The sequence below is a fragment of the Coregonus clupeaformis genome, chromosome 3 (assembly GCF_020615455.1).
Source record: "Coregonus clupeaformis isolate EN_2021a chromosome 3, ASM2061545v1, whole genome shotgun sequence".
In the NCBI taxonomy this organism is placed as follows: Eukaryota; Metazoa; Chordata; class Actinopteri; order Salmoniformes; family Salmonidae; genus Coregonus; species Coregonus clupeaformis.
In genome coordinates, this window is record NC_059194.1 from 23,006,067 (window position 1) to 23,028,473 (window position 22,407).

A 22,407-nucleotide genomic window follows, 5' to 3' on the forward strand; every position below is an offset into this window, starting at 1 on the left:
TGAAACTGGCTCTCATGAGGACCGCCACAGGAATGGAAGACCCAGAGTTACCTCTGCTGCAGAGGATAAGTTCATTAGAGTTACCAGCCTCAGAAATTGCAGCCCAAATAAATGCTTCACAGAGTTCAAGTAACAGACACATCTCAACATCAACTATTCAGAGGAGACTGTGTGAATCAGGCCTTCATGGTCGAATTGCTGCAAAGAAACCACTACTAAAGGACACCAATAAGAAGAGGACTGCTTAAGGAATACCTGGGATAGGATAAAGTAATCCTTCTACCCCCCCCAAAAAAAATTGTAAAGTGGTTATCCCACTGGCTATAGGGTGAATGCATCAATTTGTGAGTCGCTCTGGACTAGAGCGTCTGCTAAATGACGTAAATGTGCCCTTGAGCAAGGCACTTAACCCTAATTGCTCCTGTAAGTCGCTCTGGATAAGAGCGTCTGCTAAATGACTTAAATGTAAATGTAAATGTAATGCTTGGGCCGAGAAACACGAGCAATGGACATTAGACTGGTGGAAATCTGTCCTTTGGTCTGATGAGTCCAAATTTGAGAATTTTGGTTCCAACCGCCGTGTCTTTGTGAGATGCAGAGTAGGCGAACGGATGATCTCCGCATGTTTGGTTCCCACCGTGAAGCATGAAGGAGGAGGTGTGATGGTGCAGGGGTGCTTTGCTGGTGACACTGTCTATGATTTATTTAGAATTCAAGGCATTGTTAACCAGCATGGCTAACACAGAATTCTGCAGCAATACGCCATCCCATCATTAGTTTTTCAACAGGACAATGACCCAACCCACCTCCAGGCTGTGTAAGGGCTATTTTATCAAGAAGGGGAGTGATGGAGTGCTGCATCAGATGACCTGGCCTCCACAATCCCCCGACCTCAACCCAATTGAGATGGTTTGGGATGAGTCGGACGGCAGAGTAAAGGAAAAGCAGCTAACAAGTGCTCAGCATATTTGGGAACTCCTTCAAGACTGTTGGAAAAGCATTCCAGGTGAAGCTGGTTGAGAGAATGCCAAGAGTGTGCAAAGCTGTCATCAAGGCAAAGGGTGGCTATTTGAAGAATCTCAAATATAAAATATACACTGCTCAAAAAAATTAAGGGAACACTTAAACAACACAATGTAACTCCAAGTCAATCACACTTCTGTAAATCAAACTGTCCACTTAGGAAGCAACACTGATTGACAATACATTTCACATGCTGTTGTGCAAATGGAATAGACAACATGTGGAAATTATAGGCAATTAGCAAGACACCCCCAATAAAGGACTGGTTTTGCAGGTGGTGACCACAAACCACTTCTCAGTTTCTATGCTTCCTGGCTGATGTTTTGGTCACTTTTGAATGCTGGCGGTGCTTTCACTCTAGTGGTAGCATGAGACGGACTCTACAACCCACACAAGTGGTCAATGCGAGCTGTGGCAAGAAGGTTTGCTGTGTCTGTCAGCATAGTGTCCAGAGCATGGAGGCGCTACCAGGAGACAGGCCAGTACATCAGGAGATGTGGAGGAGGCCGTAGGAGGGCAACAACCCAGCAGCAGGACTGCTACCTCCGCCTTTGTGCAAGGAGGAGCAGGAGGAGCACTGCCAGAGCCCTGCAAAATGACCTCCAGCAGGCCACAAATGTGCATGTGTCTGCTCAAACGGTCAGAAACAGACTCCATGAGGGTGGTATGAGGGCCCGACGTCCACAGGTGGGGGTTGTGCTTACAGCCCAACACCGTGCAGGACGTTTGGCATTTGCCAGAGAACACCAAGATTGGCAAATTCGCCACTGGCACCCTGTGCTCTTCACAGATGAAAGCAGGTTCACACTGAGCACATGTGACAGAGTCTGGAGACGCTGTGGAGAACGTTCTGCTGCCTGCAACATCCTCCAGCATGACCGGTTTGGCGGTGGGTCAGTCATGGTGTGGGGTGGCATTTCTTTGGGGGGCCGCACAGCCCTCCATGTGCTCACCAGAGGTAGCCTGACTGCCATTAGGTACCGAGATGAGATCCTCAGACCCCTTGTGAGACCATATGCTGGTGCGGTTGGCCATGGGTTCCTCCTAATGCAATACAATGCTAGACCTCATGTGGCTGGAATGTGTCAGCAGTTCCTGCAAGAGGAAGGCATTGATGCTATGGACCGCCCATTCCCCAGACCTGAATCCAATTGAGCACATCTGGGACATCATGTCACGCTCCATCCACCAACGCCACGTTGCACCACAGACTGTCCAGGAGTTGGCGGATGCTTTAGTCCAGGTCCTCAGGAGACCATCTGCCACCTCATCAGGAGCATGCCCAGGCGTTGTAGGGAGGTCATACAGGCACGTGGAGGCCACACACACTACTGAGCCTCATTTTGACTTGTTTTAAGGACATTACATCAAAGTTGGATCAGCCTGTAGTGTGGTTTTCCACTTTAATTTTGAGGGTGACTCCAAATCCAGACCTCCATGGGTTGATAAATTTGATTTCCATTGATAATTTGTGTGTGATTTTGTTGTCAGCACATTCAACTATGTAAAGAAAAAAGTATTTAATAAGATTATTTCATTCATTCAGATCTAAGATGTGTTATTTTAGTGTTCCCTTTATTTTTTTGAGAAGTGTATTTTCATTTGTTTAACACTTTTTGGGTTACTACATGATTCCATGTGTTATTTCATAGTTTTGATGTCTTCACTATTATTCTACAATGTAGAAAATAGTAAAAATAAAGAAAAACCCTTGAATGAGTAGGTGTTCTAAAACATTTGACCGGTAGTGTAGCTATTATGAGTAGGCTTGTTACCTATAACCAGTGTAGTTGTACTATATTTATTTAACAATTGTTTTATTTTATTGCTTTCTATCTATATTTGTTTTTTATTATTACAATCCCTACCATGGCTAGTATTGGGTCTTCCATTATTCGACTCCTCTATGAGAGCTTTGTAATTTTTAGAATAGCCATGGAGTAGTCTTTGTGTCTCAGAACATTTGGTTGTCAATATACAGTTTATCGACTACGAGAGCTACACTCTTCCCTTTTAATCTATTCTCCTTGAAGATTAGGTACAGAACTTTGCCCCGTTCTGCAATCTCCCTCGGGAACTGATCATTCATGTCTATTTTTGTGCCAGCAAGTCTTTTAACCAGGCTTTTAACCATTAGTTTATCCTTAAAGAAAGCAAATTTGGCAACGATTGGACGCTCATATCTCTGTCCTCTTTGTCCGAAACGGTGTACATGTTCAAGTTGGATTTTATCGACGGCATCGAGTGGGATTTGAAGCGCTGTAAGAAAGAATTCATTCACGACCTTTTCGGGAACTTCTTTTTCTTGGATACCCGTAAATACTAGATTTTCTCTCATAGATCTAGTCTGTATGTTTAGTAAGGCTTCTCTCAGAAAGATGTTCTCCTTTTTAAGTTCCTTAACGTCCGTTTCTATCTTAGTGACTGTCCCTTTTAGCTTTTTTGTTTCTTTCTCCATTATCGCAGCTTTTTTGTCACTCATCACAAGGCTCGCCTTCAACTCCTTTATATCCTTACTGACTAATTCAAGTATGCCCAGTTTGTCATTTATCGCCTTTAACAGACCACTTTCCACACTTACCAGTCCCAGTGGTGAAAATAATCAATAATTTGTATCCGTCGAGGAGTCGCGTTTTCTTTTGGAGATTGATTCTCCTCGTTTACCCTCCATCATGTTTGAGTGTTGCTTTTTTTCTTAATATTTGTCGATAGATTTCTCTAGCCTTATGATTTGTTTTGTGTTATTATCCAGATTGAACGTTATTACCCACAAGTATATGAAGTGCTAATATTTAGTTTACTGATAGTGAATATTACGTTTTTATCTTGAGGCGATTTGCACCGCTGTGTTCAATACGCCATCTTGTTTTACTGCTCTCTTCCAGCATCTCCATGAATCTTAGCCGAAGTTCAAAACCGCACTTTCTGGAATGGTTTTGTCTGCCACCAAAATGAACAACCCCTTCAACCCCACAATGGAATAGCCCATTCCCATGCCCACAAAACGCACCAAAGTTCGGTCATTATGCAAAATCAACAATAACAATGGCGTCCCTTGCAAAAGCAGGTAGACCCTACAACATCAAAAGCTTTTAAAATCTAGATCATTCATGAAATTGCACTGATGAAATGAGTTATAAGTGTCTCTGAATTACAAGATAACTTGCTAGACACTAAAGTAGAGACACAAAACAACTCCGAAATACATTATGTAAGGACAGGTTAGCTTGCTAACTTTTACAGTAGCTAGCTAGCTAGATGACACAAACGCCCCTAGCTAGCTATAAAAATAAATGAAAAATAATGCTGTATTGTCACATACACCGGATAGGTGCAGTGAAATGTGTTGTTTTACAGGGTCAGCCATAGTAGTATGGCGCCCCTTGCTCAAGGGCACATTGACAGATTTTTCACCTTGTCGGTTACTGGCCCAGCGCTCTAACCGCCACTAGACTACCTGCCACTACCAGCTAGCTAAGCCCACTGCCTATTGTTGGACAGGTTGGGGTTCGAAGCGCAAGGCGAGCGCCAAGGTGGAGACGGAGGAGGAAACCATGGCCGTGGAGTGGTAGAGGGGTGAAAAAGAGGAGGACAATCCGGAGACTGTTACAGAGGGCCAGAGAGTGGTCATTCAACACTGGTGGGAACTGGAACTGAACCCACCAATACAAGACCCAATGTATTTGGGTGACATATATTAATTAATTGGACAAAGTCTGTCAAATTGCATAATGTGGCATAGGCATATAGCTTATTGTAATCTAACAACATTTACCCAAGGATAAGCTACATCTCTGCTGCAGAAAAGCATAACCTGTAAAACCTCACTGTCCTATTGTCTTTCTGCAGTAAAAGCTGACTAGTTTACGGACATAATGCCGAGCGGGTCAGAGTTGCCCTCCTGGCTGCCCACCCAGACCTCACTGTTCACTGTGGTTCTGAATCCCCAGAAGCCCCGGAATAAAAGTTTTGAAGTGATGCTGGTTGAAGGAGAGAAAGGTGAGCACTGTCTTCCAGGGATACACCTCTATGGGAAGTGTCTTTCTCTCTGTGTGTCCTATCTGTTGTCTAATTATTCCCTTTCCTACAGTGGAATGTCTGTGGTCAGGAATAAAAAAAGGGGGGAATAATTAAATCCATTTTAGAATAAGGCTGTAACGTAACAAAATGTGGAAAAAGTCAAGGAGGTCTGAATAGTTTCTGAATGCACTGTAAATTGATATTTATTCTCTGAAAATCTGAAGTTGATCGCCCTTTTCAAGGAATGGGTTTTTGTCGGGAAAAAAGTGAAACCCCTTGGATTGAATTTTGGAATAGTCGGTTACAAAAGAAGCGCAACATGCGCGCGAAAGTTTGAGGTTACGCAAGCTGAATTAAGACCAATAAGGCGCCTCGTTCCAGAACAGGTAGGGCGACACCTTTTCCATTTGATGATTTTCCTGATACCCAGTAGTAAGTAAATAGCCTAATGAAATGTGTGGAGTGATACTTTTATAAAAGTACTATATTTGTACTTTCATAAAGGCGACGTACAAGGCAGAGACTGAGGAGGAGACGGTGGTCATGGAGGGAAAGCGGGGTAAAAGAGAGGAGGGGGACACGGAGACTGCTTCAGAGGGCCAGAGGGTGGTCATTGAACACTGGTGAGTACAGTAATATCCACAGCCACCCTCTAAAGAATATTACCACTTTTAGGACCACGCACATCAATTTAGGTAAATGCATTGAGTCAGAGTTCCATAATCACATAACCTTATTCCCATCACCAAACAATAGCCTATCTTCTATCTGTACCATCTGGATAATCTCAGAATACAGGAATGGAACAGACCACTTAGAAGTCTTAGACAAATTGCCTCTGAAAATAAAAACCTGTAATAGTGAGTTGTGACTGTTGTCATTCTGCAGTAAGAGCTGATACGTGTACCGGCGGTGTGCTGAGGGGGTGCGAGATGCCCTCCTGGCTGCCCGCTCAGACCTCATCGTGGTTCTGAACCCCCAGAAACCCCGCAAGAAAAGCCTGGAGGTCACACTTGTGAAGGGAGGGAAAGGTGAGTACCTCCAGGTCATGTTATGAAAGATTCTATTCTCATGGGGTCTGTTTCCTGGACACAGAATTGTCATTGAAAGTACAGACTAGGTCCCCGGGAATACGGAGCATATTATTTATCTTTGGCATGACACGGAGGCACCCAGAAGCTGTCCTTTATCTTGTACTAACCATTCTTCTTTCCTTCCTGTAGAGGTGTGCCTCTGGACGGGCATAAAGTTAGGCCCACCTGCCAGGCTGAAGTTCCCTGAGCCTGCCATTGTGGTTGCAGCCCTGGAGGAGGCACTGAAAAATGAATAGTGACCCAGTGAAGGTCTGTATTTTGGACTGAGCCCCGATACTTAATGGCTTTACCTAACTCAACTATTATGAGTATGACCACCGATCCAAAACGATTTTTTGTAAACGATAGTCGCTTAGTTTCTCCTTTATTTATTTGTGTGGTTTCCAGATGTTCCTCTAGGGTTTGGAAGCTGGACGCAGAATGATGAGGACTGACCAACGGGTTGCACCCCAGTCCTTCCTCTGATGACCCAAGCGTCAAGCTCCTCTGGCCTGGATACACGGGGACATCTAGTGGTATCTCTCTGAAGTGCAACAAATGTACAACAGTGGTTCACAAAATATTTTCAGTATACTGTCAGGATACTCCCTGAGTATCACCTTCAAAAATAATATCTGTCCATAATAATGACCACACCTTGACTAAAAGTGGCTTGATACACACGCATTGCGCTGGCTTGTTTAAACCTTGGGGTTTACTATTTCACAGTTTGGGAAACACTGGATAACAATATATTTGCTATTGCTGAGTATCTGGTCAATTTCCTATGATAAATGTCTCATCTGTTTGGAGAATTAAACGTATTTGTTACTATACTCTTCTTCTGTGTGAATAGGCTTTTGTGCCTGTCAAAAAGAAATGCACTACATTTTAAATCAACCTGATTTCATACTTTGTTGAAATTTTACCAATATTTTCGATTTTATGAACGAACTACACAATCGCAAACGCTGATTGGTTCTAAGAAACATGACGTCATCTTTGTGGGACTAGTGGCAATCGTCTGTCGTGGTGGTGGAAGGTTTGAACACTTATTTAGGACGATCTATAACGTCCCTACTTCTAAGTAAGTAACAAATGTAGTATGGCGGTCACATAAACGAATATCTAAATAATGATCAGTTATTTGCATTCAGCAGGTTATCACTGGTACCATTCTAACCAGGCATTCAGTCAGATAGCTAGTCTACATGCTAAAATTAGCTAGCTAATTTAGCTGCTGCTATTTAGCTCCGAGCACGCGAGTATTGTTTACTTTTCACATGATATTAGAGTTTGTACTTAACGTTAGCCGTTTCAAGTTCTTAATATACAAAGGTAGAAAGAAACAACCCTCTTGATCAACGCATTTGAGAAATGGAACACCAGTCACTTTAATAGTCATATCTTGCACTACTCATCTCATATGTATATACTGCATTCTATTCTATAATATTCTTCTGTATCTTAGTCCATGCTGCTCTGTCATTGCTTGCCCATATATGTGTATATATTCTTAAATCCCATTCCTTACTTTTTGATGTGTATTGGGTATATGTTGTGTAATTGTTAGATGTTACTGCACTGTCGGCGCTAGAAGCACAAGCATTTCGCTACACCCGCTATAACATCTGCTAAACACGTGTATGTGACAAATACGATTTGATTTGTAGATTCTCAACATGTATGGTAAGTGCTGGATAATGATTGGATTGGCACGGTGCCCTTCAGCCATGGCCTATACCAGAGCCTTCTACATTATATATACAAAAGTATGTGGACACCCCTTCAAATTAGTGGATTCGGCTATTTCAGCCACACCCTTTGCTGACAGGTGTATAAAAGTAAGCACACAGCCATGTAATCTCCATAGACAAACTTTGGCAGTAGAATGGCCTTACTAAAGAGCTCTGTGACTTTCAACGTGGCACCATCATAGGATGCCACCTTTCCAACAAGTCAGTTCGTCAAACTTCTGCCCTGTGAGAGCTGCCCTGGTCAACTGTAAGCTCTGTTAATTTGAAGTGGAAACGTCTAGGAGCAATAACAGCTCAGCTGCGAAGTGGTAGGCCACACAAGCTCACAGAACGGGACCGGCGAGTGCTGACGTGCATAGCATCGTCTGTCCTCGGGTTGCAACACTCACTACCAAGTTCCAAACTGCCTTTGGAAGCAACGTCAGTGCAAAAACTGTTCATCGGGAGCGTCATGAAATGGGTTTTTCATGGCCGAGCAACCGCACACGAGCCTAAAATCACCATGCGCAATGCCAAGCTTCGGCTGGAATGGTGTAAAGCTCACCGCCATTGAACTCTGGAGCAGTGGAAACGCGTTCTCTGGAGTGATGAATCACGCTTCACCATCTGGCAGTCAACGGACAATTCTGGGTTTGGCGGATGCCAGGAGAACGCTACCTGCCCGAATGCTTAGTGCCAACTGTAAAGTTTGGTGGAGGAGGAATAATGGTCTGGGGCTGTTTTTCATGGTTCGGGCTAGGCCCCTTAGTTCCAGTAAAGAGAGATCTTAACGCTACAGCATACAATGACATTCTAGACTATTCTGTGCTTCCAACTTTGTGGCAAGAGTTTAGGGAAGGCCCTTTCCTGTTTCAGCATGAGAATGCCCCCGTGCACAAAGCGAGGTCCGTACATAAATAGTTTGTCAAGATTGGTGTGGAAGGACTTGACTGGCCTGCACAGAGCCCTGACCTCAACCCCATCGAACACCTTTGGGATGAATTGGAACGCCGACTGCGAGCCAGGTCTAATCGCCCAACATTATTGCCCGACCTCACTAATGGTCTTGTGGCTGAATGGAAGCAAGTCACCGCAGCAATGTTCCAACATCTAGTGGAAAGCCTTCCCAGAAGAGTGGAGGCTGTTGTAGCAGCAAAGGAGGGACCAACTCCATATTATGATTTTGGAATGAGATGTTTGACGAGCAGGTGTCATATACATTTGGTAATGTATTGTATTTGTAAGTAAAGCACTATGCCTATGCTTGTCCTATCATAGGTCATTCCAGGGATGTTCATGGCCTGTGTCATAATTTATGAGAGACCACCACTGAAATCTGACATTGCAGCATCTAATAATCAGTCACATCAATCCTATCCAGAGTGAACTTATCACATGGCAGAGATGAAACAGACATGTTTGTGAGGTATTAAATGTTGTTCAGGCTAAATCGGACCTTTGTCTCTGTACAGCTATGACGACTGAGGGCCCAGAGAAGACTGGTGAGGAGGGAGTGGGGGCTGGGGCTGGCGTTGGTGGCGGGGGGACGAGGTTTGACCTGGAGAAGGAGACCGAGCTGCGGTTCGAGGTGGAGGCTGGGGAGAAGGTGCAGCTGGAGCTGCTCACAGGATTGGCAGAGGTCTTTGGCTCTGAGCTCAACCGCAACAAGAAGTACACGTTTGGACCAGGGTCCAAGATTGCTGTGTTCACCTGGCAGGGCTGTAGTGTTTCTCTCTCGGGGAAGACAGAGGTGAGAGGCTGTTGAGGAGTAACAGATGAATGAGAGGAATGGAGTGGGATATGTGTTTGGCTGAAGCATCTGTTATTGTTATCTGTAACTGCTAGGAGTGACAGATGCAGAAATGTGTCAATCTCTCTCCTAGGTGGCGTACGTATCAAAGGACACACCCATGCTGCTCTACCTGAACGCACACACTGCACTGGAACAGATGAGACGACAGGCGGAGAGAGACAACGAGAAGGGACCACGGGTCAGTGTTCATCTGTGTGTGTGTGTGTGTCTATTTTTGTCTGAGTGAAGTGGACTTGGGTCAGTGTGTGTATGTGTGAGAAGTGGACCTTGGTCAGAGACACTGATCGTAAGCTCTCTTGTTGTGTAAAAGTTACTTCAACGTTGTCCCCCAGGTAATGGTGGTGGGGCCTACAGATGTGGGGAAGTCGACGGTGTGCAGGCTGTTGCTGAGCTACGCTGTCAGGCTGGGCAGGAGGCCCACACTGGTGGAGCTGGATGTGGGCCAGAGTGGGGTGAGACCAACAAAGCAATGACATCAGCACCAACAACTATGCACAGAGAATAGTATATAGGCAGATTCATCCTTTGTGTCTGGATGGTGGTGTAGATGCAGTATATTGCCTCTTTGCTACTGTTCCCCTCTACTATCACTGCCATTATGCAAATAAGGATAGTTGTATATAGTGATTGTGTTGACTGGCAGTGTCTAAGGTTAGTACTGTTGATGACCGTGATGCATTCCTGTCAGGTGTCAGTCCCGGGCACAATGTCAGCGCTGTGTATTGAGCGTCCGGCTGACGTGGAGGAGGGGTACTCAGTACAGGCTCCACTGGTCTACCACTTTGGCTCCACCACTCCAGGAACCAACATCAAACTCTACAACAAGGTGAACGATGAGACCGATAATCTAATACCCTAACCATGGAGGTTATATGAACCTGTAACTTTGTGGTTGACTTTTTGCCTGGTGTATGTAATAATTTCTACCTTTCTCTCCCCATCCATTTTTCTCCAACTTTCTCTCCCTCCTAGTTGACGTCGTGTCTGGCCGACGTGTTCTCCCAGCGCTGTGAGGTGAACAGGAAGGCCAGTGTGGGCGGCTGCATCATCAACACCTGTGGCTGGGTGAAGGGTTCTGGCTACCAGGCCCTGGTCCACTGTGCCTCAGCCTTCGAGGTGGATGTGGTTCTGGTGCTGGACCAGGAGAGGCTTTACAACGAGCTGAAGCGGGACCTACCGCACTTTGTCCGAGTTGTGCTGCTACCCAAATCCGGAGGGGTCGTGGAGCGCTCCAAAGACTGCCGGCGTGAAGCTCGGGACGAGAAGATCCGGGAGTACTTCTATGGTTTCCGCAGTGCCTCGTTCTTCCCTCACGCCTTCGACGTGCGCTTTTCTGATGTGCGCATCTACAAGATCGGAGCGCCTTCCATCCCGGACTCATGCCTGCCTCTAGGGATGTCGCAGGACGACACCCAGCTGAAGCTAGTCCCTGTGACCCCCGGTCGCGACCTCACACACCACGTGCTGAGTGTAAGCTGTGCCGATGACGGGGAGGAGGGGGCTGGAGGGGTGCGCAGGGGTGTGCTGGAGAGCCCGGTGTGTGGGTTCATTGTGGTGACTAACGTGGACACACAGGCACAGGTGATGACCGTGCTCTCGCCCGCCCCCAGACCCCTCCCCAGACACACACTGCTCATCATGGACATTCGCTTCATCGACCTCAAATAGAGGCGGAGAGCGAGGGAAAACGCAATGGGAAGAGAGAGATGCTGAATGGCTGAAATCCCTGATGGCTTTGTCAAGAGGAGTTTAATTTCATTGGCACTGAGTTTGGGGCAGCAGAGCAGTATATGTTCTGGCAATATTTGGTTTCACACTCTCAACTGATGAGAGAGAAGACAGCACAAGTGTTGGGCAGAGAGTGAGAATAATGGAGGCGAGAGGGGGTTAGAGTTGGTGGAGAGGGATGGAGCTGAGGGAGGAGGAAAACAGCTGTAAATAACTTTTTCAATTCAACTTTATCAATTGCAATGTACAGAAACTGGTCTGTGTTTTATATAAGTTCTCTCAAGAGTTGTTTTCCACACAAGACTGTTTGGTAGGATTGTTTTATTGTGATGTTAATAAAATGTGCCTCTGTTGCTTCTTATTTTGCCTCTGTGGTGTGTAGCTACATACATTAGCTCCAGCAATGTTTTAGATGTAGCCTGGGTATGTCTTTTTAGCTAACATTCCACTCCTTGTACTCTGTGCCATATGCCAAAAACTGGTCTTTCTTCAAATACATTCTATCATTAATTAAAATATCCAGGTCCTCAAGGATGAAGATTGAGGAATCATCGGCGTACATTGATACTTTTATCTCTAATCCCTTACATTTTTAGGCCCTTAATGTTGTCATTATATTTTAAAGCTAACAATTCAATGACCATAATAAATAGGTATGGTGTCAGAGGGCAACCTTGTTTTACGCCTCTTGACAATTCAAAGTGCTCCGAGAAGTAACCGTTAGTTATTATTTTACATAACGGATTGTTGTACATTACTTTTACCCATTTTATGAGAGATTCTCCAAAGTTGAAAAAATCCAGGCACTTATTAACAGATTCTAGATGTACTATATCAAATGCTTTCTCAAAATCCGCTATAAAGATTATTCCTGGTTTTCCTGCATTCTCATGAATTCCATTATTTCTAGTAGTTGTCTAATGTCTCCAATATACAGTTGAAGTCGGAAGTTTACATACACTTAGGTTGGAGTCATTAAAACTCGTTTTTCAATCACTCCACAAATTTCTTGTTAACAAACTATAGTTTTGGCAAGTCTGTTAGGACATCTACTTTGTGCATGACACAAGTAATTTTTCCAACGATTGTTTACAGACAGATTATTTCACTTATAATTCACTGTATCACAATTCCAGTGGGTCAGAAGTTTTACATACACTAAGTTGACTGTGCCTTTAAACAGCTTGGAAAATTCCAGAAAATGATGTCATGGCTTTAGAAGCTTCTGATAGGCTAATTGACATCATTTGAATCAATTGGAGGTGTACCTGTGGATGTATTTCAAGGCCTACCTTCAAACTCAGTGCCTCTTTGCTTGACATCATGGGGAAATCAAAAGAAATCAGCCAAGACCTCAGAAAAAAATGGTAGACCTGGTTCATCCTTGGGAGCAATTTCCAAACGCCTGAAGGTACCATGTTCATCTGTATAAATAATAGTACGAAAGTATAAACACCATGAAGCGTCATACCGCTCAGGAAGGAGACACGTTCTGTCTCCAAGAGAAGTGCACATCAATCCCAGAACAACAGCAAAGGACCTTGTGAAGATGCTGGAGGAAACAGGTACAAAAGTATCTATATCCACAGTAAAACAAGTCCTATATCGACATAACCTGAAAGGCCGCTCAGCAAGGAAGAAACCACTGCTCCAAAACCGCCATAAAAAAGCCAGACTACGGTTTGCAACTGCACATGGGGACAAAGATTGTACTTTTTTGAGAAATGTCCTCTGGTCTGATGAAACAAAAATAGAACTGTTTGGCCATAATGACCATCGTTATGTTAGGGAGGAAAAGTGGGTGGCTTGCAAGCCGAAGAACACCATCCCAACCATGAAGCACAGGGGTGGCAGCATCATGCTGTGGAGGTGCTTTGCTGCAGGAGGGACTGGTGCACTTCACAAAATAGATGGCATCATGAGGAAGGAAAATTATGTGGGTATATTGAAGCAACATCTCAAGACATCAGTCAGGAAGTTAAAGCTTGGTCACAAATGGGTCTTCCAAATGGACAATGACCCCAAGCATACTTCCAAAGTTGTGACAAAATGGCTTAAGGACAACAAAGTCAAGGTATTGGAGTGGCCATCACAAAGCCCTGACCTCAATCCTATAGAACATTTGTGGGCAGAACTGAAAAAGTGTGTGCAAGCAAGGAGGCCTACAAACCTGACTCAGTTACATCAGCTCTGTCAGGAGGAATGGGCCAAAATTCACCCAACTTATTGTGGGAAGCTTGTGGAAGGCTACAAGGTAAACAATTTAAAGGTAATGCTACCAAATACTAATTGAGTGTACAGTGGGGGAAAAAAGTATTTAGTCAGCCACCAATTGTGCAAGTTCTCCCACTTAAAAAGATGAGAGAGGCCTGTAATTTTCATCATAGGTACACGTCAACTATGACAGACAAATTGAGATTTTTTTCTCCAGAAAATCACATTGTAGGATTTTTATTGAATTTATTTGCAAATTATGGTGGAAAATAAGTATTTGGTCACCTACAAACAAGCAAGATTTCTGGCTCTCACAGACCTGTAACTTCTTCTTTAAGAGGCTCCTCTGTCCTCCACTCGTTACCTGTATTAATGGCACCTGTTTGAACTTGTTATCAGTATAAAAGACACCTGTCCACAACCTCAAACAGTCACACTCCAAACTCCACTATGGCCAAGACCAAAGAGCTGTCAAAGGACACCAGAAACAAAATTGTAGACCTGCACCAGGCTGGGAAGACTGAATCTGCAATAGGTAAGCAGCTTGGTTTGAAGAAATCAACTGTGGGAGCAATTATTAGGAAATGGAAGACATACAAGACCACTGATAATCTCCCTCGATCTGGGGCTCCACGCATGATCTCACCCCGTGGGGTCAAAATGATCACAAGAACGGTGAGCAAAAATCCCAGAACCACACGGGGGGACCTAGTGAATGACCTGCAGAGAGCTGGGACCAAAGTAACAAAGCCTACCATCAGTAACACACTACGCCGCCAGGGACTCAAATCCTGCAGTGCCAGACGTGTCCAGGCCCGTCTGAAGTTTGCTAGAGTGCATTTGGATGATCCAGAAGAGGATTGGGAGAATGTCATATGGTCAGATGAAACCAAAATATAACTTTTTGGTAAAAACTCAACTCGTCGTGTTTGGAGGACAAAGAAGGCTGAGTTGCATCCAAAGAACACCATACCTACTGTGAAGCATGGGGGTGGAAACATCATGCTTTGAGGCTGTTTTTCTGCAAAGGGACCAGGATGACTGATCCGTGTAAAGGAAAGAATGAATGGGGCCATGTATCGTGAGATTTTGAGTGAAAACCTCCTTCCATCAGCAAGGGCATTGAAGATGAAACGTGGCTGGGTCTTTCAGCATGACAATGATCCCAAACACACCGCCCGGGCAACGAAGGAGTGGCTTCGTAAGAAGCATTTCAAGGTCCTGGAGTGGCCTAGCCAGTCTCCAGATCTCAACCCCATAGAAAATCTTTGGAGGGAGTTGAAAGTCTGCATGGAGGAATGGGCCAAAATGCCAACAAAGGGTATATAACAAAGTATTGAGAAACTTTTGTTACTGACCAAATACTTATTTTCCACCATAATTTGCAAATAAAATCATAAAAAATACTACAATGTGATTTTCTGGAGAAAAAAATTCTCATTTTGTCTGTCATAGTTGACGTGTACCTATGATGAAAATTACAGGCCTCTCTCATCTTTTTAAGTGGTATTGTGAACTTGCACAATTGGTGGCTGACTAAATACTTTTTTTCCCCACTGTATGTAAACTTCTGACCCACTGGGAATGTGATGAAATAAATAAAAGCTGAAATAAATCATTCTCTCTACTATTATTCTGACATTCCACATTCTTTTTTTTTTCAATTTAAAGTTTTATTAAGTTTTCAATCAACCAACCAAACACATTCCACATTCACAGATGTGAATAAAAAAAATAAAAAAATAAATAAATAAAAAAATAATAATAATAAAAAATTGTTTTATATATGTATATATATATACATACATATATATACATACATACATACATACATACATACACACACAAATAATAATTATAACAAAATTTAAAATATAGAACTTGCAGCAGCACTATCAAGGTTCTTATTAGCTATTTCCAGCCTTAGCTGAGATGACGAGCCAATAATTAGTTTTTAGGTTTTACAGCACCTTACACAACACGCATCTGCCCATCTCCCTGATTCCCCCATTCACTCTGTCCAATTTGAAATATAGTTGAGTAGTGGAGACCAGAGTCTATCAAACTTGGGCTGTCTCTTGTGGAGGTCATAAGTGAGCTTTTCAAGAGGGAGAAAGTCAACAATCTGGTCAATCCACATTTTAAATGTAGGAGAAGTATTAGAGGCCCACAATAGAAGAATACATTTCTTAGCAAAGTATGTAATGGTCATGAGCAAATTTTTCTCTGTCAGGATCAAGAACAAAGTCCTGCTGGGCATTAAGAAGATAGAGACACGGGGTCATATCAAACTGTACATCTAGTATTTTCTGTGCAGCAGTATGTATAGATTGCCAAAATCTGGCAATCTCTCTGCAGCTCCAAAATACATGCATATAGGTTCCACTTTCAGAGGTACATCTATTACAATTAGGAGAAATGTCTGTTTTCATTTTATGGAGTCTCAGGGGAGTGTAATAAAATTTGTACAAAAATTTGTAATTAGATTCTTTCATTTTTACATTAGTAGAGGAGCAGTATACCCTGTCGCAAACCTCCGCCCATAACTCATCACTGATAGTCAGACCAAGGTCCTTTTCCCATATTATTTTCAAAGGAGTAAAGGAGGATCCTCCTTTCTCAGAAAGGAGTCTATAGATATAGGATATTTTGCCTTTAATGGATTGTGCTGTGACAAGAAGGGTTTCAACTTCATTCAACTGAGTTCTAAACCTCCTCTTGGAAGTAAATGAGGAGATGACATGTCTAATTTGTAGATATTTAAAAAAATGGGATCTTGGCACATTGAATTCATTGCAGAGCTCTTGAAAGGATTTCAGTGTAGTGGTCTTCTGATGAAATAGGTCTGAAAAGGTCCTGATTCCTAGAGTATGCCAAAGATTGAAGTTGGCATCTCTCAGGGCTTTTGGCAAGTCTGGGTTGCCTACTATAGGCGAGTGAGAACATATTTGGGAGGAGATGCCCAAGTATTTCTTACAGTCCCTCCACGCTCGTAGGGTACTGTAAATCACAAATGTTTTGGCTATGTTGCCCACTTCACTAAAGTTATCAATGAATATAGTTGAGCTTAGTGGCAATGAACCACAAGATTGGGCTTCTATCTGGCTCCACGTTGACTCTTGTCTGTTTGTGATCCATGTTAGCATGTTGCGGATTTGGGCAGACCAGTAGTACAATTGAAGGGAGGGAAGGGCAAGACCACCCTTAGATTCAGGTTTCGATAGAGTGGAAAGCTTGATCCTAGGTTTTTTATTGCCCCATATAAATTTGGTGATGCTTTGGTTAATTGTTTTGAAAAAGGAAGCTGGGAGATAGCATGGGAGCATCTGAAATAAATAGTTCAGTCTAGGGAGGATGTTCATACGGATTACATTAATTCTTCCTACTAAGCTAATTGGGAGGGAGATCCAGGTTTGGAGGTTGTTCTTGATTTGATCCAGGAGTGGAAGATAATTCTCTTTGAAAAGCCTATTCAGATCTGGTGTTATGAATATCCCAAGGTATTGAAACCCCCTGTGTCTTCCATTGGAATGGGCATAGTGTCTTCATAGAACTGGTGAGTATAATATTGAGAGGGCAGACAGTGGATTTGTTAAAATTAATCTTATAACCTGAAAACGTGCCATACTGAGCAATTGTATCTAAGATGGGAGGAAGGGATTTCTCAGGGTTGGATATGTAGAGCAAGACATCATCCGCGTAAAGCGAAATCTTGTGCTGCAGGCCGCCTGCAGGAACACCCATAATACTTGGATTGCTCCTTATCAACTCTGCCAGAGGCTCCGCCCCAACAAGTAGAGCAGGGGGGACAGCGAGCACCCTTGTCTTGTGCCCCGTCCCAAAGGGAATCTGTCAGAGTTCAGTCCATTAGTAGTCACCATGGCATTTGGATGAGAGTATAGTGATTTGATCCATTTAATAAAGTTTGGGCCCATGTTGAACTTCTCTAAGACTGAGAACAGAAAGCTCCACTCCATCCTGTCGAACGCCTTCTCAGCATCCAGTGAAGCCAGCAGGACAGGGGTCTTCTGTGCGTTTACTTGATCAATAATATCAAAAAGACGGCGAATGTTATTAGAAGAGTATCTGTCTCTAATAAATCCCGTCTGGTCCGCTTTTATTATTTTGGGAAGAAGAGTGTTTAGTCTTTTGGCGAGCAATTTGGTGATTATTTTGTAGTCGAAATCCAACAAGCTTATGGGCCGGAAGGAGGAGCAGGATAGGGGATCCTTGTCTTTTTTGAGCAACACTGTAATGCGAGCTGTGTGCATTGAGTCTGGGAGAACTCCGTTTTTGCAAAAATCCTCCAGCATTGGCATGAAAATAGGGCTAAGCTGGGGCCAAAAAGCTTTGTAGAACTCTCTGGGGAATCCATCTGGGCCTGGGGACTTGTTAGGTGGCATGGAGGTAATTGCCTCCAGGATCTCCTCAGGAGTGAAGGGGGAGTTGAGATCTTCTTGGTCGGTCTCTGATAGTTTAGGTAGCGAGATTCCCTCTAGGAAGGAGTGGAGTTCTGCCTCCGTGTGTTTTCTCTCAGAGGTATATAGTTTGCAGTAAAAATCATGAAAAGTTAAATTGATCTTTTTTGGATCATATGTGACCTCATCCTCTGCTGTTCGGATAGCCATAATTGTACACTCTGACTGCTCTTTTTTTAATTGATAAGCAAGCAATCTACTAGGCCTATTGCTATACTCATGGTATTTCTGTTTAGTAAAGAAAACTTTTTTTTAAATCTCCCGAGTATAGTCCAAATTCAGTTTGGCTTTGGCTGCTTTAAGTTGACTCCAGGAGGTGCTGTCTGGGGATTGTTTATGTACTTTTTCACAGCGTTCCAGCTCCCTCTCCAGATCTAGCCTGTGTGCTTCCATTGCTTTTTTCTTAGAGGAAGCATATGCAATTAGATGACCTCTTAGTGTGGCTTTAGCAGCGTCCCACATTGTGGCCGGAGAAACAGGAGAATCTTTGTTGTCTTGTGTGTAGTTGTCTATCCATGTAGTTACCAATGTATGGAATGCTTCGTTTGATAGCATGGAGGTGTTGAATTTCCATCTCTTTGATCTCGGGATGTTTTTGCAGAGGTCAAAGCGGAGGTGGACAAAGGCGTGATCCGAAAGCGCTATGGGTCCGATTGTACACGTGGCTGAATTTATGAAACTCTTTGGGATAAAAATGTAATCTATACGGGAGTAGGTGTTATGGACATTAGAGTAGTATGTATAGTCCATAGCTGAGCTATTAGTCTCTCTCCAGATATCTATCAGTCCCATCTCTTTAGTAAGAGAGTTCAACATCTTTGCAGATCTAGGATTTGTGGTGGTGATTTGAGATGATTTGTCTAGGGTTGGGTTCAGGGTACAATTAAAATCTCCGGCCAACACTCCAAAGGAAACACAATGCTCATTGAACAGGGTTATCATTTTCGACATAAAAGCAGGAGTATCTGTGTTAGGGGCGTATATGTTTAAGATAGTAATTGGTTGCCCATACAGTGACCCAGTTATCAAGATAAATCTCCCCTCCGGATCAGATATGTTTTTGTCAATTATGAATGGAACATTCTTATGGATAAGTATTGCTGTACCTCTACTGTTGGATTTGAAAGATGAGAAATACACCTGTCCCACCCAAGCTCTGCGGAGTTTGGCATGTTCAGCATCACAGAGGTGTGTCTCTTGCAATAGCGCGATGTCTGCTTTTTCCTTTTTTAGAGCACATAGTATCTTTTTCCGTTTTATTGCATGGCCTAGACCGTGGCAGTTCCATGTCAATAGATTTAAGGTACTAGTCATCGTCATCGATCAGTAATCGAACTTTAGTGCAAGTCATCTCTGGGTAAAGGTGGATCGTAGTTACAGCTGCGTTCACATAAAAGGAAAATAAATGGTTTACATAAAATAACAATCTCTGAACACCCCAGCCGAGTTCCCAAACAACTCGACATATCCCGTTGGATCTATTACCTCCCCGCTCAGTCACAATTCTGTGTTCCAACAAAAAAAAAGACCGGGAACAGTTAGCAACGCACAACGTCTCCCCCCCCCCCACCAAAGAAATGCCTCATCCTCTCCGCCCGCATTGAGTAACTGACAACGTAGCCCCCGTCCAGACCACATTAAGAAAGGGAGAAAATAAAATCAATAGCCCAGCCTACATACAGTAGGCCTAAGTTATAATATGGGGCCTATCCCTCTCAGCTAAAGGAACATAAATATAGATTGGACGGCTATAATGAAATTTAGCAGGGCGGTGGGTCTTTGGATATCGGCTATATGTTGTCTTACCTCCTTTAGTAATAACAGTAATCGCATTAATCGCATTTAGTCAATGGTCCATTTCTCATTGACCGGGGTTGTCTTTCAAGAAACGTTTTGCCTCTTCGGGAGTTTTGAAGTGTCGCAGGGCTCCTTGGTGAAGAATCCTGAGCTCGTTTGGGTATTTGAATCCCCTAAAGATGCCTCGGTCAATGGAGCATTTCTTCACCTCGTCAAACTCTCGGCGCTTTCGGCGTATTCCAGCTGACAGGTCCTGGAGTAAGGTGAGTTTGGCGTTTCCCACTGTAATGGTGTTGGTTTTCGCCGCCTGTAGGACTCGTTCCTTGTCGGTGAATCTCAGGAAACGTATGGTGATTGGGCGCGGTGGTTGTCTGGCTGCTGGTGGGGGCCTCAGTGCTCGGTGAGCTCTCTCGAGTTCTATGGGCCTGTCGGTGGACAGGTGGAGCCACTCGGGAAGTTTGTCTTGCAGGTAGCGGATCAGTGGCATGTTTCCCTCTTCTTTTTGCCCAGATTTAATAGAACACAATTATTCCTTCGCCCCCTGTTTTCCAGGTCCTCTGTTTTCTCTTCCAGCTGCTCTATTTTTTTTTTAGCATATGCTATTGTTTCCATGGCGTCTGTCAATAAGTTTTCCGTGGATAGGATTCGCCCCTCTGCCTCGTCCAGGCGCCCCGCGTTTATGGTTATCTTGTTGTTTATGTCAGGCAAGGCATTTTCCAGGATTGTCACCTTGCCCCTATCGCACTGAGCTGAGCGTTAATGGCATCTAGTTTAGTGTTGAGTTCTGTACGTTGGGATCTCAGCTCAGAAAAGATGTCTTCGACAGAGTGCGAGGTTGGCATTCGTTGGGCCTCGGGGAACGGGTCCTCTTTCTCCTGGCTAATGGCGCTAGCTTTTTCTGAAGCTAGCTGCTTCTTGGAGGCTTTTTCCGTCGCTAGTACTCGAGTCCGGGTAAAAATGTCACCTGTAGTGTTGCCTTTTGAAGCCGCCATGACTTTTTGACTAAAGCTAAATGAGTTTAAACTTGAAGTGGAGGTAAGATTAGGAATTGGAAACTACTTGTGCGGAGCTCCTAGTTCATGCGGCCATCTCGTTCAAGGGTCACCTCTAACTCCGGCATTCCACATTCTTAAAATAAAGTGGTGATCCTAACTGACCCCTAAAACAGGGAATTTTTACTAGGATTAAATGTCAGGAATTGTGAAAAACTGAGTTCAAATGTATTTGGCTAAGGTGTTGTAAACATCCAACTTCAACTGTATCTTCCTTTTAAGAATCCCGTCTTATCGTGATGAATAATGTCCGGTAGGACCTTTTTTATTCTATGAGCAATACATTTTGCCAATATTTTTGCATCACAACATTGCAGGGTGAGGGGCAATGTTCCCTCTAATGTTTTTCTTCACTGACCAAATTTCAGGTCTGCTGAGTGCAAACTTGAACGTTGTGAAAATTCTGTGCAACTGTGAACACTGAGGCTGTACCCGTTTTAAGTTACAATTTCAGACAGTGGTCAAGTAGGCTACTGTGGTTATTTGATCATAATGTAGGCCTACCAGAGTGGCCTACCATGAAAATCAATGGAGTAAATGAGTTCATAACATTTTAACATGGAAATAGCTGTTCTATCATTCAGCCTACAGTAGCAGCCAATGTGTGGTGTTCAATGTAGGCCTACATTCCATGAGACAACATGCAGGGGTTGACATTAACCTGTTTATCCACTTGTCCTTCAGAAAAGGTGACTGAAAATGTTGTTGTTTTGTTTGATACAAGAAACCACTTTACAAAATAAAATGCATTATTCCCAGACCATTATTACAGAGAATCAGACAAATTATGCTACTGCCTATTGGCTACTTAGCTTACTCAAGCCTGTCTCAAAATACAACACTGCCCCTTAAGACATAAAAAACCCTCTTTATTCAACTCGCTTTTCAAAGATGTCTAGAAATATACACGTTTTGTGCTCTTGTAGGAAGCAATCACTCTCCCATTGCTGACTACAAATGATCTATAACTGGGCTAATAACTCACTAACTAGCAAAGGATATGAACAAATGTGCACACGTGGCTACATGCAACTCTCGCTTTGATCTCAAAACAAGCACATCTATTCAGGAAACCACTCATGCTGTAAACACAGTCCAGTTCAAGGTGAATGGCACAGATCCATATATGGCAATGGTCTATTTGCAAATAGGCCTACTGCTGCTCTGATTGGTTATGCCGCACTTGTCTGTGTAGACTTCATGTCAATATAATCCTACTCCGATGCGTTCTACCTACAACAAAATCTCTTGCATAGTTAGTTTTGTTTTGGTACGTTGCATTGAAAGTGGCTAATAACGCGTTGATTCGATCACAACTCTCACAGTAAAGGGAAACGTTGATAGTGTTAACTAAGGGGCAAAACATCACAGAAAGTTGAGTGAGGTTCAATCTCCTGCTTCTCTGTGGGGGCTGATATTTGGACAGTCACAACAAAGATACAGGCATCCTTCCTAACTCAGGGATTTCACCAT

General features: G+C 43.5%; 1 protein-coding gene and 1 long non-coding RNA gene across 2 annotated transcripts; both read left to right on the forward strand.

The window, feature by feature from the left end:
* The first annotated feature begins 4,511 nt into the window (after positions 1–4,511).
* On the forward strand, positions 4,512–6,037 carry LOC121546412. Its single transcript, XR_005996383.2, has 5 exons — positions 4,512–4,663; positions 4,873–5,022; positions 5,286–5,429; positions 5,548–5,666; positions 5,932–6,037. It is a non-coding gene; the product is annotated as an uncharacterized LOC121546412 (long non-coding RNA).
* A 1,079-nt stretch (positions 6,038–7,116) lies between these two features.
* Positions 7,117–11,754, forward strand: LOC121542195 (polyribonucleotide 5'-hydroxyl-kinase Clp1-like). Its single transcript, XM_041851674.2, has 6 exons — positions 7,117–7,203; positions 9,325–9,602; positions 9,736–9,843; positions 9,998–10,117; positions 10,354–10,491; positions 10,638–11,754. Exons 2-6 carry the CDS (start codon positions 9,327–9,329, stop codon positions 11,331–11,333), a joined length of 1,338 nt encoding a protein of 445 aa, XP_041707608.2. The 5' UTR covers positions 7,117–7,203; positions 9,325–9,326; the 3' UTR covers positions 11,334–11,754.
* Positions 11,755–22,407: the final 10,653 nt, after the last annotated feature.